Below are 20,832 nucleotides of genomic sequence, written 5' to 3' on the forward strand. Positions count from 1 at the left end.
ATATATGGCTATTTTTAATTGTAAATGTGATAAAACCTATTTAATTGTGTAATTTCATCATGCAACATTCATAACGTGCAAATGCTTTATCAAACTAGAGACTCCATCGTTCTCGTATCTTCTTTTTAGTTTTCATACAAGACGTGTGAGAATGAAGAGAACAATCGTCGATGACGTAAAGCTCACAACAAAGGTCCTCAAACACACGCAACACATTACCTTACATAGAACTTTAGCCCTCGGTCATTACATTCATTAGACCCTAGCCTATAAGTTACAACTTTCCCCAATTCAAGAAGAAGTTATAATTTATTTGAGAAGACTTTCTTTGTGAAATGTTTCCGTGCTTATGTTTCCACAAAATAAATTATTATTTGTCCCAATTATTATTAGTCCCGGCTACTGAAAGCCTGGTGTATTTTCTCTTTCAATTTAAATCCAGATTCCCTTCGCTGTGGTTTGAAAATGGTAGCAATTATATTATAAGAATAAAGTGCTAACCGTAAATTATTACAAAAACCAAATTTTGTGAGAGCTTTTTCATTTTGGCAGACCAAACTGCGATAGCTTTTTTGATACTTACCATTACTGGGAAAGTGAAAATAACAATATAATTTGGGAGCAGGATCAACAAGAAATATAAAATATAATATTTTACCGGTGAAATGTACTTAATAAAATCGATAGCCTGAGTCAGAAAAGGCAAGGGTGGGAGATCAAAACCTTTGTAACGGGATTGGGTTAACCTTATCGGACTTTATATGTCGTGGGTGACCTTTTAAATCAACAGTATCGTTACATTAAACGTCAGGGCTGTCCAACTTTAGGTAAACAGAAGTCATCAAAAACGTTAAACCGGGTACATTGGTTTTACAAGTATGTGAGGGTTGGCAATAAATGTGTAATGATGACAGAGATCATAGGCGTTGATGTTATGTCTTGACGCCATAATATCTTTCCTCACCATCTCGGGAAAGATCAGGTAAAACTGTTCCATGGCACCACTTTTCATGACTTTGTACCACTTTTCAAGCGTGTGTTGAATTGCATCTGTCCAGAGTTGCCCAGTTATAGCGTCTGTGTAAATGAGCATCATTTTCAATAAAATATATATAACTTTTTTTGTTTTACAACGCACGCAACTTTTTGCAAATTCGGTGTATTTTTTCATGAATTAAATAGGACCTAAAAAAAATTCGTGTTATTTTCCGGCGAAATTGGAGTTTTTTTGTGGATTTTTTAGAAAATCAGTAAAAAAATATTATTTATTTTTTACAAAAAACGAAAATTAATGACAAGTACGCTGCGTTTTCGAAGTTAACTGCTGCATGATATACATAATATAATATCAAACATATTAAAAAAATATATCGCAAAATTTGCGTAATTTATAAGAAAATTGAGATTCGTTTTTCAGATCTGTTTTTCCTTCACAGAATCCGGGCCTTTTCAAGATCCGCATTGATCCCTTACAGCCCCTACCTTAACCGGCCTCACAACCCTGCTCGACCGGGTGGCGATATAGTTTTTCCACTAAGCCACTGTTTTTCTTCCTTTATAGAATCCGGAAGACCTGCATTAATAAATCCCTTACAGTACCTACCTTAACCGACCTTACAACCTTCTCAACTGGGTAGCGATATGATGCCCCTGTCTTTACAATGTAGACAGGGGCGCTCTTGAGAGGCGTCAAGTAAAAATAAAAATAATTTTTAAAAAAGCGACATTCTCAATATTCTGACAAATAAGATAACGGCCCGTTCTCATGAAGCCAACCAACATCAACTGTGAACGGGTGTTCCGCTTATGTCCGCCGAGTTTCGCGCACGTGCACCGGTGCACAGGGGTTCATTCAATCTGGTTTCCATTCATTAATCATTACACCTCATTTACATTGGTAAAATAGAAGTGATTTGGAGTAAGTATGTTGGTGTTGTATGATGCTGGGTACTGTACTGTACTGACCTGCGCCTCGCCCAAGCCCAGCTCGATCATCTCGATGGTGTGGCGCACGATGTGTGCCTTCTCCTCGGTGGCTGGGGGCGGATCCTGCGCGAGCGCGCCGGCCAGACCCTGCAGCAGCTGCGCGTGCTCGGCCCGGAGCGCCTCGAGTCCTTGCGCCACGGTGCGCGCGCCGGCCACCATCTCCTCCTGCGTCATCTGCGTCATCCTGCCGATGTGCTCGATCTTCTTGCTGTAACAACAAACAAACAAGCAAATTAAAACTATGAAAATACATCGGACCCTAAAATCCCTAGAGGTGCTATCTATAAAATATAGACAGACAAATGAAATTGATTGAAAAAAAACGACATTTGGAAATGTTTGATCAACTTCACGAGAAGTAAGATATAATTGAGCTTACTTAATTATCAATATCGGAATAAAACCAAGATTTGTATAAATATTAAAGCCACACCGCCTCTCCGTCTGCCACATACACTCTTATTTATATAAATAGATTGAAGATTGTATCAGAGTAAAGCTGTAAGTGGCTGGTTTCGGTGATTTGCCCGCAACACAGCTGACGAAATCTATTCTATAAATCGAAGATTTAAGCTAAAATCATCAAAAATTATTGAAGATCTCGCAAGATTCTCTAAAGATTCTCTCTAGATTTAATTCCTCATTTCGCAATGAAGAGAGTTTTAATTTCATTTTACAAACTCTAAATAAAAATGAGACTTTTCGTTTTCAAGTAAGTCGGAAGCATTTGAAAAATGTCGGATATTTTGAAAGGGTACCTGACGATGGAATTCACCCCTTCCTCCAGAATCTAGGGCGGACGGAAACGCGACCCTGAGAACCTTTGAACGTTTTATACTTTACTTTAAAAGATCAGTTCCGAAGGAAAAAAGAAAAATGGAGGTGTATGAAGCCAGTTATTATCAAATTCGAGTCATTTTTGAAAATTAGTAAATTTGATAGAAAGGCATTGCCTTGTAGTATAAGATCTTTCACTTTGAAACAGTCTGTAAGATCCCTTTTGACATTGTAGAAAACACTTCTTTAACTCAATTTGGAAAACGTGTTAGTTAGCCACGTGTAGCTCTTAACCGACGATAACTTGAATACGATTGGGTCCAAACAATTTTTTTGTTCACCAGAATCATGAGTTTTCGAAGGGTAAAAAAAGACTGTTTTTTTTGCAAGCACATATCAATTATGCCGTGCTATCGATACAGCCTAAAAATTGCAACAAAAAATTGTACAAACTGTTGAAAATTTTGAATTAACATCGCAATTTGTGGAAGTAATCATCATTTTTTCCGGCATAAGCATTACTTCACACTGATGCCACAGCATTACATTAAAAATATATATAATTGGATGGTCGCCCACTGAGCAGATCGGAAAGGTTCTACCATTTCAAGTGGATAAAATGAACAATTTTCTTTTCTTTTCCGAGCATTTTATTTTTCGAACTGATTCACTCGAACGAAATATTTTTCTCTATTTAAAATAGCGAAAACTTTTTTTTATATATCTTATAAAATACTATGACAGGCCATTTTGGCACCCGAATTTTGATAAAATTACAAGAGAATAAAACCAATAACGGCTCTAGTTCCTACAGTAAAGGATTTGCAGATAGATAGAAGAGATGTAGGGCGCGTCGTGGTAATCGACAGGACCTGGGCAAATGTGTACTTTTCATTGCGGATTGACTGCGGCAGGGAAAAGCTTTAGTCCACTGTAATGGGAGGCTTCACGGCTAAAATAGGGCGTCGCTAGTTATGCCGCGAGCCCCAGGGCACGGTTAAACCGATCAACTGAAGCACAAAGCGTAGAGCATTCAACAATTTAAGGGAATTACTTTGCCCGATTGTACATAGTTTATTAAACACGGCTGTGCGCCTCTAAAGTGTGTTAGTTGGTCCCGTGGCAGCGCTTTACACTTTGAATGACACGAAACGAAAAATCGTAAAAGTGCCAACAACGACGCACTAACGTGGAATGATAATGTTTTAATAATCTGCTAGTTCTGCAAGCAAAGCAAAAAGGCAGCTAATAATTTGTAAAAGTCACATTGTTAACACTTTTTTACTATATTATGGTCTCGTATATCAGAATGTGATGGTAGTGTTGATCTCACGAGAGTTCTCTTAACCCTTTAAATGACAAGAAACGAAAAGTCGAGGTTGGTGGTAACGGCGAGAAACATCAATAGACAACAATTTAAAATATTCTAAGTGAGCTCTGGAGACATTAAATTAGCACAACTGAATCGATTTTAATATAATGACCAACTTGACTATTTTCATATCGAGAGGTATCTATCACCAAAATAAAACAAGACACGCCATCTTGTTCGTTCCACATTTTGCAATTTTTCAATTAGTAAGATGGTATATCTATAAGGTTGATATTTAAGTAGTAATGTAAAATCGTGTATTTTTGGTTTGCAAATTTGATCGCTTAAAAATATGTTAGATGCTTTAATTAAATACTGCGAGTAGAGCACACCTTGTACTATATAAAAAAATAAAGTAACCGGCCAGTAAAACCGGCTTTTAAATTTAAAACCTCCTACTTACGAACCCATTTTCGGTTATGGTTTTATTGTATAATGTGGCAAATTAAGTTCTTTGTAGAATGATTCTAAAACATTTAAATATTTGTGCCTGAACTTCGCAAAATAAAATAAAACACACTTTTTAGCGATGTTCTTTTCTTGCATAAATCAAAACAGGCGGCTAGCGTTAAGCGAGAATTTAAACCTTATCGCCATCTACGTAAGGAGTGTTATTGTTAGCGGCCCGATTTCAAATGTTTCACGACGTGGTGCATCACCTTAAACGACGTTAGGGAGAAACTACAAGAATTTAACCATGAATACACATACCCCTCGGTAGGTACCAGCATCGACCAACTAAAGGCCAGTACCTAACCAGAGACATTAGCTACGTTGTTAAACACAATGTAATTTCATACTGCATCAAAAGATGGCGCCAGCTTGGCTGCCCGCCAACACGGCATTGCATTCATTCATTTTGAAAATGGAACTCACGAAGCTTTTACTAGCACGCAAGTACAGCACCACAGGGTTGAGAGGGAAAATTATAGTTCCCATGCATAATAATGAAAATAATACGAATATACTTGGAAGCAATGGACGAACGGAAATTAAAAGTTTCGTCCGTGACTTGCCGATACGTTGATTTGATAAGTGGGGCGCGAATATTTATTAGGCACTATTTAGGAAAGATAAATAAATTTAATGGTTGTTGGGTTAACAATTATGATATTAGTATAATATCATAGGATATATTTTGTTTAACATTAATTTTCATTATCCTGACGAGGAAGCCATTGGCTTTGAAACATGTATATTATTATTGATTAAAAGTGGTGTAAACTAAGTATTTCATTTATATATAATCAAAATGACGCCACATAAAATTTTACAACTATTGAAGAGATATTATAATTATTTGTATATCGAGTAAAACCTGGAAGTGTAATATTTAATTATTGAAGACAAGTATTAACGAATCTCGAACTAAAGATGTGAAACAGAAAAGATAGAAAAAGATTCAGTCGCATCTAATGGTACGTATACATTTGCGAACCGAAAGGCGAACCGTGCCACGAATTACGGAAAAGGAACGAAGCAAATGCAAGCGGTGTTTCGCGCCCTTTGCGGTTGCTTCGTTCCTTTCCCATAAGTTGACGTTCAGTTCGGCAGTTCGGCTCGCGTATGTATACGTAGCATTAGAATTTAATCTATGACCTCTTCCTTGCCGGGGTAGTGATTTGGTCCTTAAAGTAAAGGACTTCATCACATTAACAGCTTGATATGATTAATGGTAGAACTTTTTTTAAGTGTTTAATTGTGTCTTTAAAAATGTATTCGTCAGTTTGTATGCCACAGACACATATTTTCTATTAAATTAAAGTCCCATTAAAAAAATATATGTTTAATAATTACAAACAAAGCTAAAATATTAAAAAATATATTTAATAATTGACCGGTTATGTCCTCCCCCCAGGCGTAGTGTGTTCAATTTCTCGGCTGGCTACGTCCTCCATTTTTCCGCTTACTGTGGTGGTAGTAGGAGATTTTCAAATATTGTAAGGTTATTCGTAACCCGGGAATGTTTGCCTTTCGTTATAAACGATTATATGAAATTATTCTAGCACGCCAACAGAAACGGAAGCAATGGATTTATAATTCAACCGAATTAAAATAATTAGATGGCAATCACAAAAAATGTCAAGTCACCGTAATTCCGTTAAATGAATTCATTATTTTCACCAGAAAAAAACGACATCATTTCCATCGTTATATTAATTATAAAGTAGATATCTGTTTGTAAGAAGCACCAAAAAAAACTCTAACGGTGAGCTTTTGTCAATAAGTACTGCACAGTTTTTTCTGTCATTTCCATGGAGATTTTACTATGCGTTAAACTGTCAAATTAGACAAAAAAATTTGTATTACTCTTTCACACCGAGGGACGAATCACATTTAGGAAAGACAATTTTGATCAAAACCTTGTACTGTAGTAGCGCCAGCATAAAATTTTGCTTTTTCTTTCCTAAACATGCTTATTAAAGAAAATAGATATATATTATTAAAATAAATACCGGAAAGTCCAATTTTCCAATTAAGTCCTAAATCCTGTATCTAAATCTCGCTAATAAACAATTAGTTAATGTTAATTAAGTGTTAATCTCAAGTGACCTTCCAGGTAAGTATGGTACTGTATATTATCTCCATATATAGTTAGTAATAACATAGATCATTGTATAAATGTATTATTTATTTGTACAGCGCCCTTGAGGTGATTTTGCACAAAAACGGCACCATTCAAATCATCCAAATATTATTATTTATTATTCAAACGCCCTATCGGGGGAAATTTACAGAGGAAATTGACAATTTATGTATTCAAGTGTAACGTAATACATGGATAATAGCATAACCATATAAAAAATCAAATGCTAATACATACTAAGATTAATATCAAATCCAAATAAAGTTGTAAATAAAGCAAAGTTTGAAGTATAAAGTATAATTAATACTCATGTGATAATTATTATTTACACTTAATCCAAATGTGGAATGAAGTCTTGTAGGTATTAAATATAGTAATTTGTAAATGACCAACCAGGCTTGTAAAAGAAAGGCTTTAAAATCAATACGTGCATCTACCAAGTTCTACAAAACATTATTAATAAACCCGCCAAGAAAGCTGAAAGAAAAGTCGGTTGGTTTTCTGAAATGGCTGGAGTATTTAGAAGAAAAAGGCAAAAGAAGTTGGGGTTGTAAAAATAAACTAAGAACTACTTACGTGAGCCATTCTTTTACTGGTCATCAAAAATACTAAATTCGGTTGTGTGATATCAATGCTTAGCTATCAATGAACTGTATAAATCGGATTTGCTTTGAATTTAAGTGTCATTTTCAAAATTGGAACTGGTTGTAATCAAGTGATAAAGTACCTACGTATAAATTTCTTTCGCACTTTTTGGTACTAATAATCAATATTTTTTAAAAGAAAATTATATTATTTATAAGGGTGTCCGAGGGTAAAATGCGCTAACTTCGGGGTTTGATTCTACGTGATTCATAAGTAGAAAAGATAAATAACTTTTTCGTAATTCCAACGTTTTAAGGTAGTTTTAGGTAAAAAAGTAGAATTGTTTACATGGGAAAATAAATATTCTTCTAGTATCACCTCTCGAAGTTAGTGCAATTTACCCCCGGAAACCCTCTATTAATGATAAATTCTGTATTTGAAATGTGTATTTCTTTTGTTTCAATTTCTGAGGATAAATAAACTCGTTAAGTAAAGTCGTATTTCGCGTTTTTTCTAAAGTTTGCGCTTTCTCCTTTTTTTAAGAAACAGTTATTGTCAAAAGAAATTATCATTGTATTAGGCATAAAGAAAATTGACAATAGTATGATTTGAGATTTTCACGGCTATTATAGTGATTTATTTTTGGGGCATTATGCCGTGTTGCGCTACCTCCTTGTTTAGCATTAGTGTCCACCATCAGGACAGACGTGTAATCACTGGAGACTATAATGCTGTCATAAACTTTGGCTAAATAATGAGATAGCATCACTAAAATTGACAATTTATCTATGAAAGGCGAATTTAATTCAGAGAAAAATATTTTTTAAATACTTTCAGCTTCACAAATCCTACAATTACAATACCCCGTAACTTATCACGGGTCTGCGCTAGAATGACATGAAAAGCGTCAAAATTTGCGTTATAATAAGCAGAATAGAAAATGTAAATATTATCAAAGAGCTGAAACTATGAGAAGCTGAAAATAATTAATGAAGGTGGAATCTCAAAGGGGACTTTACAGTGCTATTAAATAAATCAAAATCATATTTTAAATACTTAGCTTTTTAATTTCAAAAGTGTCTATAAAAATAAACCCTTTCAGAGCTGAATTAAAACTAACAGTGGTTTGTTTTTATTTTATTTTTTTTTTATATTTTACACACATTACAAATATAAGGCAAAAAAGTCCCGATAAACTGCTTTTTAGCAGTTTTCTAACGGGTTCTTTGCATTACAAATCTTATTACAGTGAGTTTACAGTTACATTTTTACAATTATATGTATAAAACAAAAAATTAAAAAGTTTACAGAAATATAGCAAAAGAAAATTATGAAAAACATAAATAACAATTTTAAAAGTCTTTAGAATAATATATCTTTGTAAGCTAATACAAATTAATTCTTTCAGTAAGCCAAGTCTTCAGTTAAGTTCACGAATTGTTTGTTTTGGGCACAGTTTTTAATTTCAGCAGGTAACATATTAAAACAACTGGGAATCATATAGTTTAACGTTCTTTGTCCATATTTATATGCTAAGGTACAAAAAGTCATTCATTAAAGTTAAAACGAGTATTATGGATTGTGTTTTACCTTGTTTTGGTGAAAAATTTTGGTGTGTTTCGTTTATATTTTTTTTCAATAGTTATTATGAACTTATCAGCATTCAGAATGAAACGTTGCCTAGATTTTAGTTTTATGTCGATTTCAGCAAAGTCGTACATCATTGCTCAAGCAAATTCCACTTAATTATGATGGTAGTGGGAGGAGTTCTAATATTGTCAGGTTATACATAAACTAGCTAAATTTACAATTGTAAAAAAGAGAGTCAACGAAATAAAAAAGAAAGAAAATATCATTATTCATTAATCCATTCAGTAGGTACTTGCGCTTTGAATTGACCTAAAGATCCCTTAGTATTTTATATGATCCATTAGGGCAATCAAAAAGGAACATCCGCTCGAAATCGAACGATTTTACGATGGTATCGATATAACAGTAGACACAGCAGCTGACGGCTGACATCATCTGTCAAATTTAACCTGCAATTTATTCACAAAACAACCGCTAGATGGCGGTGCGTGTCATTTAAAAAAACATGGCGGGCACTCCAACAGCTGATTGCGAAATGTATGTATACGAAAACAAGACTGAAGCACAGTAGGAAAATATTAGAGCGTGGTAATTGAATATACCTACATAATAAATGCATAGTTTACGATTCTATCAATGATTATGAAAACTTTTATGGTTCTAAGTTATTTATAAAACGGAACAAAAATTACTTGTTAAAGATTACGACAATAAATAGTCATAGAAATCATCGTTTTCCGACGATTCTGTGTCATTTACTACGCACCTGAATGATTATTTGCCGTTTAGAGTATAATTCATGCCATGAACGAGTGGGAGGAACAAGTTTAGCCATGAAAGATGATGGCATCCACTGATGTAATTGTTTAAATGGCAAAACGATGCTATAGTTTAGTTGTCATTAGTAAGACCAAGAGATGGAAGTAAGACGAATACCAAATACCTAATGGCAGACAACGGAGACGATGTCATTATGAGTCACGCTATTATCATCGGAAGAGTGACTCAATACGTCCATACTGTGTAGAAGAGAATCTTATCAATTTATCAATCTCTTCCATCGACCTACATCAATGATCTTTACTCTTTGCATTGACTAGTTCCATGCTACGTAATAATAACGTTCGATTCAACGCTGATTTTTTTTGAACATTGTAATAATATAAAACCGTAGCCGTCACAACCCAGGGGCTATTTGAGGGGGAAGGGGGGTTGCGGGGTCCAACCCCCCCCCCCCCAGACAATAAAGTGTAATTGCTTATCTGCCCAAAAAAGAATTACAAAATTTTAAAATATTTTATCAATGTCATCGAAGTAAAGAAAAATTGAACTTACTTACAATAACACGCCTACAATAAATTGTCATCGGTTTATCTCTTCAATATCACTTTTGATTTTGCACCACGCATCACTTCACAAAATAGTATTATTACTCGCATGAAAATGAATTCAAAACAAAACTCAACGGCGAACTATTGAAACAAGAAATCAGCTTGGTGGGTAGTTGACTAAATATGAATTAAGCTATCCCTAATTCCAGGGTTGCCAATTATTATAAATTATGAATCAAATTAAACAGAAACATATATATATATATTCGAAACGTAGAAGACGATTACCGCTCGCTGTGGTAGGCTCGGAACGACTCAACTTAATTAACGCGGCTTGTGAATTGAGAAAACGAATTAACAGATGAGCGCGGCTGTAATAGAATGAAAATAGGGCTAGTCGACCATCGAAACTTAATTAAAAATTCGAAATACCAAAAGGAAATAGTTATAACTGGCGTAAATAAACCCCTTAAAAGTCGTTTTGCGAGTTGGTAATTTTAAGGCGTGTATTTTTAATTTACGCCGATATGAAAATTATTCAATGTATTATTTTATGCCGATCGTGACATTTGTTAACAAAATATTTCAATCAATAATTCAATATGTAAACTTGACCAGCCATAACACAGGACATACATACTATGGCGGGCGAAGTAATACAAAAACATGTATTTAATGTACACACTTTATTGTATCAAGTAAAAAAATTGCAATTCTCATCGAATTCAAAGTAAATTTGTCTATTGTAGTCCATATTCATTTACATTGCAATGGAATGAAACGTACAGTTTGGCCCGAATAACTTTTCAGGTGGCCAAAAACTATTTTTTGAATAATAAAACAATTTTTTTGTATCCACAAATTCGATGCTAGCGACGCCACTGATTGCAAAAGTGTCCATGTCAAGCTACATCACAAGGTTAGTTTAGTAATAACCTCGTAATACAAATATTATGTTAGTACCCGGCTTCGCCCAAGTTTCTACTCTCAACAGTTGAGACAAGATGGCGTACAATTTCGCGTTTATACAATTAAATGAATATTGCAAAGCTCGATAAGCTAATTCCAAACGCCAGATCTCACCTTTCAAAACTACAAATGTTCAGCTTTATGTTAATAATTCCAAACACTTCAAAATGGATACCACATTTCGTCAGTTGATTCAAAGAAGTTAATTTGTGTATTTCAGCGATACCTCTTCAGTGAACAGAGTACGGACAGCATAGAATTTCCAATTTCATAAAGAAAAAAAAACATCCCGAGTTAAAAAGACGTATTACTTTGTTAGTTTCATGACGAAGAATGAGATACGTAAAAATGCGATTCAATTTTAATGATATCAAACTTTTGCCAACCCTGCTGCACTAGATAGAAATAATATTAACTTAGTAATGAGTTTTGTATAGTGTTCGTTACATGTGGTGATCCAACGATTAACATGTATAGGGTACCTACGACAATTAATTGTAATGTTAACGATTATCTGAGCGAATGCGCGTATTAGTTCAGATAAAAGTTATAAAACAATTTTTTTTTTTTATTAATAATTTTCTTTTGTTACATGCATAAAAATATAATTACAAAATCAAGTATTACGAAAACAAGTATTACATTATTAAAATTATTATAGTATTACAAAAAGCATTTCATTCACAGGTAAAGAAGGTACTATAAAAAATTAAAAAAAGGTAGCTTTAAGATAAGAAAAATAAAATGATACAATTAAATAACAAAATATAATATAATAGTATGCATATATACCAAAAAAAAATCCCACATAGGCATCGCCAGTTCGTGGGTATACTTATTTTGTTTAGTGCAGTTTATAAAACAAATAATTCCGTTTTTACAGAATTATAATTAAGGAAAAAAGGTTAAAAAATAGAAAAATTAAGGATTTGTAAATTTATTTGTGTCAATGGTCTTTATTACATTTTTGTATATGCTGTAAGACGATATATTTTTAGATCTAATTTCTATAGTCTGATAGAGTGCATTGTAGATTTTTGGGGCAATGAAAAAAGCATGTCTCTGCGCAAGCCTAGTTTTGCATAGTGGAACCTCAAATGCATTATTTACTCTACTGCTAGAACGATTTTCGTTTTTTGTAAAATGTACACTTCGTGAAAATATATATTTCAGACATTGCATAAAGTAAATTTTTCTTATATCTAAGAGTTTAGCTTCTTGAAATAATTGCAGGGAGGGGTAGGTAACATCTTTTTGCAACATTATTTTTAGTATTAATTTATGAGCTATTTCTAGCGGCTTAATATGGTTATTATAGATTTTTTTTATTTTTTTATAGTGAATACCTCACAAGAGTCCCAACTGCTCCCGTCTGGAGCCAGTGAGACTATGGCATCCCCAATTGGGGGATGTTGTGAGGCTGAAGGTAAGTGGGGAAGGGAAAGAGGAAGGTGGGGAAGTAAAAGATACCCCCCCCATCCAATCATTCCATAAGATATTGATGATTGCACCAATGCATGATAAACCAGTTTCATTCTTTTGATATCAACTATGTTATTTAATTTTATTTAATATTTAAATTCAAATAAGCTTTGAAAACTTTTATCAGCGATGGTCACGACCCACATAAAAAAACTGTATTATCATACTACGTACCTTCTTAACTGATCTATTGTAGGTACAATTTTTTTCAATTAAAAATAATAATATATTATACTACTTTTTAAGCCATAAGTATTAGCCTGAAACACCGAAATTGACACGCAGCAATCTGATTGTCGGTCAGGTGCTCTATCAATTGCGCTACGTCGGTTTATTCAAAACCAGCCAAATTATTCAGTATGTACTAGTATTTTTCATTCAACAATTATTGCTTATTAGATTTTTTTTCAATAGAAAACAACCAAGAGTTCCTGATACCTGATTGACTGATGAAATTTGGTAGAGCACCTGACCGGCAGTTAGAAGGCTGCGGGTTCGATTCCCGTCAGCGGCACGCATTTTTTCTCGGAAGATTTTTTCAATTTACATTGGTGTTTTCCGGATAAAAATTATGGCTTAAAAACAATATGTTATCCTTTGTGCTATGCATAAAAACCTTTTCACTTAAACATTAGTTTATCATTAACAATAAAAATAATAATGTTTATTTTTTGTCTAAGATTATTGATATAATAATCGTAAACGTCAAAATAAGAATATTATATACCAGCTAGATCTACGATTACCAACGGCTTTAGTTTTCTGTAGAAAATTTAATTAAATAAAATAATCCCTAGAATGTATGAATCGTTGCATCACTAGTTCTTTGCACACGTTTATTGAACTTTCTTTTTTTTTTTACTAAAATTATAATTAATAATCGCAATAGTACCCAACGATTATTGGTTGAGTAATCGTAATCGCCATCGTAACTGTAAGAATCGTTCCATCACTACTTACATGCATGTGCGTCCGCCTAATGACTTTCCCATGTGAAAGCCTTTATTATTTTTATAACGGAGTTTGTATATGATATTATTTTAATGAGTGTTCCGTTCAAGCCACAAAGACCAGCGAATACGATACGAGAGTTTACTGTAAATCTACATCATTATTATACATATAATATATTATACTGGTGCACCCCGCAATGCTTCGCTATTGCTAATTTCTTTCTCGGACGTCTCCGACTTCTTCCACCATTCACTACTGTATACCACAATGTTACTGTTAAAAAACTACATTACATCTACTTTAATTCGACTCCGTATCTCATTCCGGTACAGAGATATTTCGTTGTAATCATAGACATATGAATATTAGTAAACCTGCCCTAAGTGATTAAAAGCGTATTATCCCCACTCCCCATACCGGTTCCATTGGAGCCGGCTGGGCTCGCGTATGGCCTCAAGTGAAATTTGAAAACGTGACGTCATCATTCTTGTGCGAACTATGGTCGAGGCATCATCGGTTCATTTTACGAAATAACACGGCAAAATGTTGACTTGTGATATGAAAACTTGTAAAAATAGATGTGAAAAAGAGAATAAACCCAATTGTCGTATTACATTCCATAAGTAAGCATTATTTTACTTTATTTTAAGCTTATTCACACCGTATTATATGGATCAGTTTTAGAAACATATACTATCACATCACAATGTAGCGATTCTCAAGTGTGCTCATCGTTGTTTACTGGGGTAAGTAAATTATGAAACATTTGTAAAAGTGTCTTAACTAAATACTCTGAAACTAACTACGACTCTGCAAACAGAAGAAATTTACTTTGCCGAATTTGGACTTCGCAAATTAGTTCATAACGTGGCGAGTAATTTGCGCTCCCATGTAAAAATGTCTATTTATTCAAAAGCAGATTTTACTTTTAAGAACTAAATGGTGATATTATAATGCGAGATGCCTATTTACTGTCAGATTGATTTATTGACGAATCACAGTCAGCTTAACCCCCTTCGTTCTTCAACAGTTGATTTTACCCCTCGCCATTATCTTCTCGTCTATTAATTCCTATGTCTGTGGTTGTAATCCTCGGGCGTCCCCGACTTCTTATACCATTCAAACGAATATCTCTAAACACTTATTGTACTGATAAAAACAAACTTTGAAATGTTCATCGAAATCGGTCCACTACTTTTCGAGTATTGCAAACACAAACATAAGCAGACTGAATTTTTATTTATGAGATAAAATAAATTCAATTAAATCACAATATTTACTCAAAACTCCAATTATACTATAGCATGTCCAAGAAATGTTTAATGTTACCTTGTCTGGTTTCATTGATAAATTAATGTACCTTTATCTCAAAGATCCAATTAGAGCAATTAACAAAAATAGAACCGTCCTCGAAAATTCAACCTCCAAACATATCTTACACACGATGTTCAATTCAAAACGCTTCCACCAGATCAACTCTGTACTCAGTTACCAATACTACACAAAAAATATTTTTTTAAGCAAGCTGTACAAGTAAAATTATGATTACGCAGTTTTGACTAATAGTAAAGTTAGAATTACAACATCATGCTGGAGTAGTAAGACTTGATAGTCAAAGTTTGTTCGCGTACTGTGAGCGCGGAGTTGATGTGCGGAAATGTGTCTTGTGTGACACGGTTGTCCGACCTTGTAAGTCGTTCGGCTAACCTAGTTCCCGAACAAACGCGGCATTGTGAAGAACGACCACAAGAAATTATTATTGTGTTACAAACTCTCTCGTAAATTAAAAATAACCGCTGCATTCGTAAATGATACAAACGATTGTATCTCTTGAGCAATGAATGGGGGCAGGTGAAAATAATGCAAATAAGAAAACTCATATGGTTAAGTCACAGCAATATTTCAGTAATTTTGTTTATACACAATAATGTTCTCTGTTCATCTGCATCTGTTGTATCAAACACGCGCGCAAAAATAGTACCCTATTTCATGGTGCCAATCTTCCTGATACACTTGAGATATGTTGTATCTATCATCTATCTTTGATGATGAATGTGCCGAGTCAGCGGCCAGGCCGGATGCCGATTCATCGTATCGAGGAGCACAGATAACATGAACAGTTCGTTATTTTTGTTAAATGGTTATAGTCGGTTAGTGTGTTTTTATAAGAAGGGGAGCGCGATGTCACATAATCATAACATCACTCCCCACCCAAATGAAATGATACATAAAAAGTAACAACAAAAAAGTGTTGCAGGGAAAATGTGCGAAACCGAAATAATTCGGCGTCAGTTTGAACTGATATACATATTGAATTCGGCATCAGTTTGAACTGATAATATACCTATATTGAATTCGGCATCAGTTAGAACTGATAATACATATTGAAAACGGATAATTATTATTATCGTTAGGAATTAACTATCACATCATTTTAGTATTTTACGTATTTATGCGCAAATACATAAGTAACCATTAATAATTGACTGAATAATTGGGATTTCTATAGTTTAAAAGCCCATAAGACAGAAAAATGCATGGGGTCGTCGGAAGACCCACTTGGTTACATACATTTTGTTTGGCATCTTAGCCTGTCAAGAGTTAAAAAAGCTAGTTCGTTGCGAATGAATTCGTAATGACATAAACAATACTAATTGCTGACGTGGACGTAGAATTCGATATTTTTAGCAAGTTTTAGTTTAAAGAAAAGCGATTTTCTAGTGTAACATTGGCTCTCTGCAAATCTAAAAATCCTTACTCGAAATCCAAAGGTTCTTTTAGAATTCGGAAGTTAACCCAATTTTAAGGGCGAAAATTATACCGTAAACGGACATTGGCACTTTTAGAAAGAAGCAAGCTACAGAATTGACGAGCAATAATCTCCAGGGGATAGTAAATAAACACAAAACTGAAAATGATTTTTTAAAAACTATATTAATATTTTAAGGAGACGGACAACGGATATGTTTTTACTAAGTTTTAAAATCAATTTATTCATAACACTAGTAAAACCGTATAAAAGCATAACAAAGTTACTCAGCGGTGGTGATATTCAAAAAAACAGATTGTCTCGGAATGCCTTTAAAGGAGGAATGTGTATTGGACATAAGAAAGAGTACTATCTTAAGGTCAAAGACTCTGAATCCATCATCGCCTATTATCTGTTGGTGTGAGAATTTCTCGAGTCTGATGCCAAGTGACAAAGCTTTTTCTTCTCACTCCTGAATCTGTTTTTGTAATATATAAAGACGTTTATAATAGAAGAATGTGTACTATTTGCATGCCTCATAAAGTTTTTACAATCGCTTGGAATGCTTTCGTTTGATAAAGTAACCAAATTGTACTGTGTGACTCAATTTCTATGGGGAATAATATAAATACCTAATGGGAATAGAAACACACAATGTTGACGACCTCAGTATCGCCCTAGCGTGAACACCGCTTTTTTTAGAATGGCAATATTTCAAAAATCAATTTCCCTAGCTACATCAAGTGACTCAACTAGGATTGCCAGAAACTTTCCATTCTCCTTACTATACAGGATGTTAACGGACGTACTTGACTTATTTTAACCAGCGAGTCCTGACATTATTTGGAAAAAAAAATGTAAATGAAATTTTGGATTTCGATGTTATTTTGATGTTTTTTTTCAACTTAAAACACCAAAAACCGGCAGGTATTGGATAATTGGGATCGGGTTGAGAGGTTGGTCAGTTACTAGGTGACCAGTGATGCTATGTGGAAGTTGTATTTTTTTTTGCTTTATTTCGAAAAAAAAAAGAAAAAATAAATATCTAAAAAGTCACTGGATTCCAAAATTTCATGTACATTTTTTACTCCAAATAATGTCAGGAATCACTGATTAAAATACGTTGGTTAGGTAGGTTCCTTAACACCCTGTATATTACTTTCCTTAGTCAATCATTCCCCAAATCGGTAAAAGTTCCACTGACTGCGGAAAATCTAAACTCTTGTGCTTAGCTTGCACCACATAAAAATTAAATACTCAATTACTTTAATATTCAATTTACGAGTAGGTACAAGCTTCAGATTTTTATAAACCTCATTTATTTTTCAACAAATTGAAATATGTTGTAATACATATTTGATGGTTAAATAGAAGTGGATAAGAATGAACAATGTAGGTACTGAGCACAAATGGGATTTTTAATATGATGATTTTTTAATACTCTTTAATGTCGGTTTATCTTCATTGCGTGCCGAACGCATGCCAAATGGATACCAATTCTTCGGTTAACATTAAGGAAATTGAATTATTAATTACGCCATCCTGAACGCGAGTAGTAAACAAAATTTTAATTAGCAATATTGACATTGAACGAAGGGCCGCTAAATAAAACCTTTGGAAAAACGAATGGTCGTTTAAAGAACAGTTAAAATAGCTAATTAAATTGTTGTGGGAGTAACGAGGTTGCCCTTTACAAGCTTCGATAATTTAACATTACAGAGAAAGTCATTAATAAGACGGAATTTATTAATTGTGGCAAACTATAAATATAGAGAAGCAAAGGGCGGGTTAAAGAAAATACAAGATGCGGCACGGGGACTTCCTTATTTAGAAAAAAATCATTTAACAAAAATTACCAATATGAAAATATTTAAAAAAAACTTTAAATGTAAAGGAAAATGAATAAAAATGAGGCTTCCAATAATTTTTGGTTTATGATTATTTTAAATAAGGAAGTTCCCACGACGCACTTGTGTAATACGTATTTGAAATTCCCTGGAAATATGGAAAAAAATTACCGCCTTGCCAGATATTTCAAAATTGATCCAAGGCCCAAATTACCTACCAAGAACTAATTCAGCCGCTTAATATTTTCCCACGACTCAACAAACAGTGTTACTGCCTTCCGAGAAAGATATATTGAAATATAGGAAAATCTGAATCAAGGAAGATTTTCTGAAGAAAATACATTTTCGAAACATACTTAATATTATAAAATGCCTTGACGTTCAATCAAGCAAGTTGTCAACGCTTTTGACTTCGAGTCGGGATGCTTGCGGGTCGATTCTCGCGCAGTGCTGAAATATTTCTTACACGGACTTTTAGTAAATAGGCGATAATAGTGCTAACGGATAACTAAATTCAATACAACTCTACCCTGGCGCACACTCATACATTGTTTCTCATTTAATATTTTGTTATTACGACTCTTGACAAGATCCGACCAAATATTCGATTTACTTGATCGTACCTTATCTTCCTGGAACGTCTCTGATGTCTTCGTACACTCACGTGTTACCACAAATACGCCTCGGAGATCCTATTTCTACAGCATTGTCTTCTTTCGCCCTTCCTGGAAATGGCTCTGCAGTGATCATAAGCCACATGAAAAGTAAAAACCTATTCCTAAAAATGACTTCCCAATCTGTCGACACCCTGAAGATACAAATTCAACCCCTCCAGCGTTTGAGAGTCATATATGACCGGGCGTCCATAAGTTATATAAAAGTACCATTGTATAAAAGTACTTTAATCTTTTTTCTATCATACGGAAAAACATTTTTTTGACGATAGAAAGAGAAATAATAATTCTTTCCAGTTTGCCTCAAATATTTTTACTGGACTCCATTAATAAAATCCTAGAAATAGCCAAATTAAATAATGAATATTTCGCGACGCTATCGTAATCAATTTTTTTTTGTTATTATATGAACGAGATAAAAGTGAAGGTACAATTTTCTTACAAAATTCCCCAAACAAAACTAATGTGTTCGAAATATCGAGTTCTCTCAATTTTTCTATGATTGGAGTTGAAAAATTAAGTAAAAATGTGGTTAGCGTTTTTGACAACATTCACGTTTAATGATTATAATTTTATTATTTTTTAAATAGATTTTGACTATTTAAAATGGATACATCGGAAAGATAATATGATCTAGTTTCTAAAACAGTATTTGTTTTTACGGAAAAATAATAATGAGATGTATATAGCGAATTTGAAATACACAGAAAACATTGTAAACTAAACAAATGTGATGAAAGTACTGAAGGGTTAAAGCACATGCATTTATCGATTCCGTTAAGCGAAAGGTAAAAATACCAAAGAATCATCGAACATGCACTGTTTTCTTGTGAAAACAAAGCCCGTTTCGTAGGCTACACTCATAGACATATGAATATTAGTAGACCTGCCCTAAGTGAAAGCGTATTATCCCCACTCCCCATACCGGTTCCATTGGAGCCGGCTGGGCTCGCGTATGGCCTCAAGTGAAATTTGAAAACGTGACGTCATCATTCTTGTGCGAACTATGGTCGAGGCATCATCGGTTCATTTTACGAAATAACACGGCAAAATGTTGACTTGTGATATGAAAACTTGTAAAAATAGATGTGAAAAAGAGAATAAACCCAATTGTCGTATTACATTCCATAAGTAAGCATTATTTTACTTTATTTTAAGCTTATTCACACCGTATTATATGGATCAGTTTTAGAAACATATACTATCACATCACAATGTAGCGATTTTCAAGTGTGCTCATCGTTGTTTACTGGGGTAAGTAAATTATGAAACATTTGTAAAAGTGTCTTAACTAAATACTCTGAAACTAACTACGACTCTGCAAACAGAAGAAATTTACTTTGCCGAATTTGGACTTCGCAAATTAGTTCATAACGTGGCGAGTAATTTGCGCTCCCATGTAAAAATGTCTATTCATTCAAAAGCAGATTTTACTTTTAAGAACTAAATGGTGATATTATAATGCGAGATGCCTATATACTGTCAGATTGATTTATTGACGAATCACAGTCAGCTTTACCCCCTTCGTTCTTCAACAGTTGATTTTACCCCTCGCCATTATCTTCTCGTCTATTAATTCCTATGTCTGTGGCTACACTTTATTTCTTTATGCCAAGCGACGTCGAAGCGCGACGGAGCGAAGTCGCATTTTATTTTATTCTTTTTCCGAAAGTCGTAAATTCTTTTGTGACACAATCCGATTATTCCCTTCCAAAGCTTTATTTTTAAATTGAATGGCCGAAAGGTAGATTTAGTGGCAACATTAATATAAAAATGTCAACCGGAAGACGAATAAACCACGCAGGCAAATTCTAAATCATTCGATCAACAGCGAAGTAAAATTAACATACTAACGAACATCACCAATAATATATTGGCAAAGCTTTTTTATCACAATACTTAAGTCAGAACTTGTGCACGCACCAATTT

At 33.9% G+C, this 20,832-nt stretch overlaps 1 protein-coding gene across 12 annotated transcripts in view; it reads right to left on the reverse strand.

Annotated features, from left to right (window-relative positions):
* Positions 1 to 20,832, reverse strand: part of Klc (kinesin light chain) — a 126,205-nt gene that overhangs the window by 49,714 nt on the left and 55,659 nt on the right. For all 12 annotated transcript variants that reach the window (XR_016303779.1, XM_089642647.1, XM_089642644.1 and 9 more), the window contains one exon: positions 1,966 to 2,194. Coding sequence is in view for 11 of the 12 variants with exons in the window: in XM_089642647.1 (XP_089498773.1) it covers positions 1,966 to 2,194 (229 nt within the window). In the remaining variant the exon portion in view is untranslated. The remainder of the gene's footprint in view (positions 1 to 1,965; positions 2,195 to 20,832) is intronic.

This window comes from Hesperophylax consimilis, chromosome 18 (assembly GCF_061612785.1).
Source record: "Hesperophylax consimilis isolate HC1 chromosome 18, BYU_Hcon_1.0, whole genome shotgun sequence".
Classification (NCBI taxonomy): Eukaryota; Metazoa; Arthropoda; class Insecta; order Trichoptera; family Limnephilidae; genus Hesperophylax; species Hesperophylax consimilis.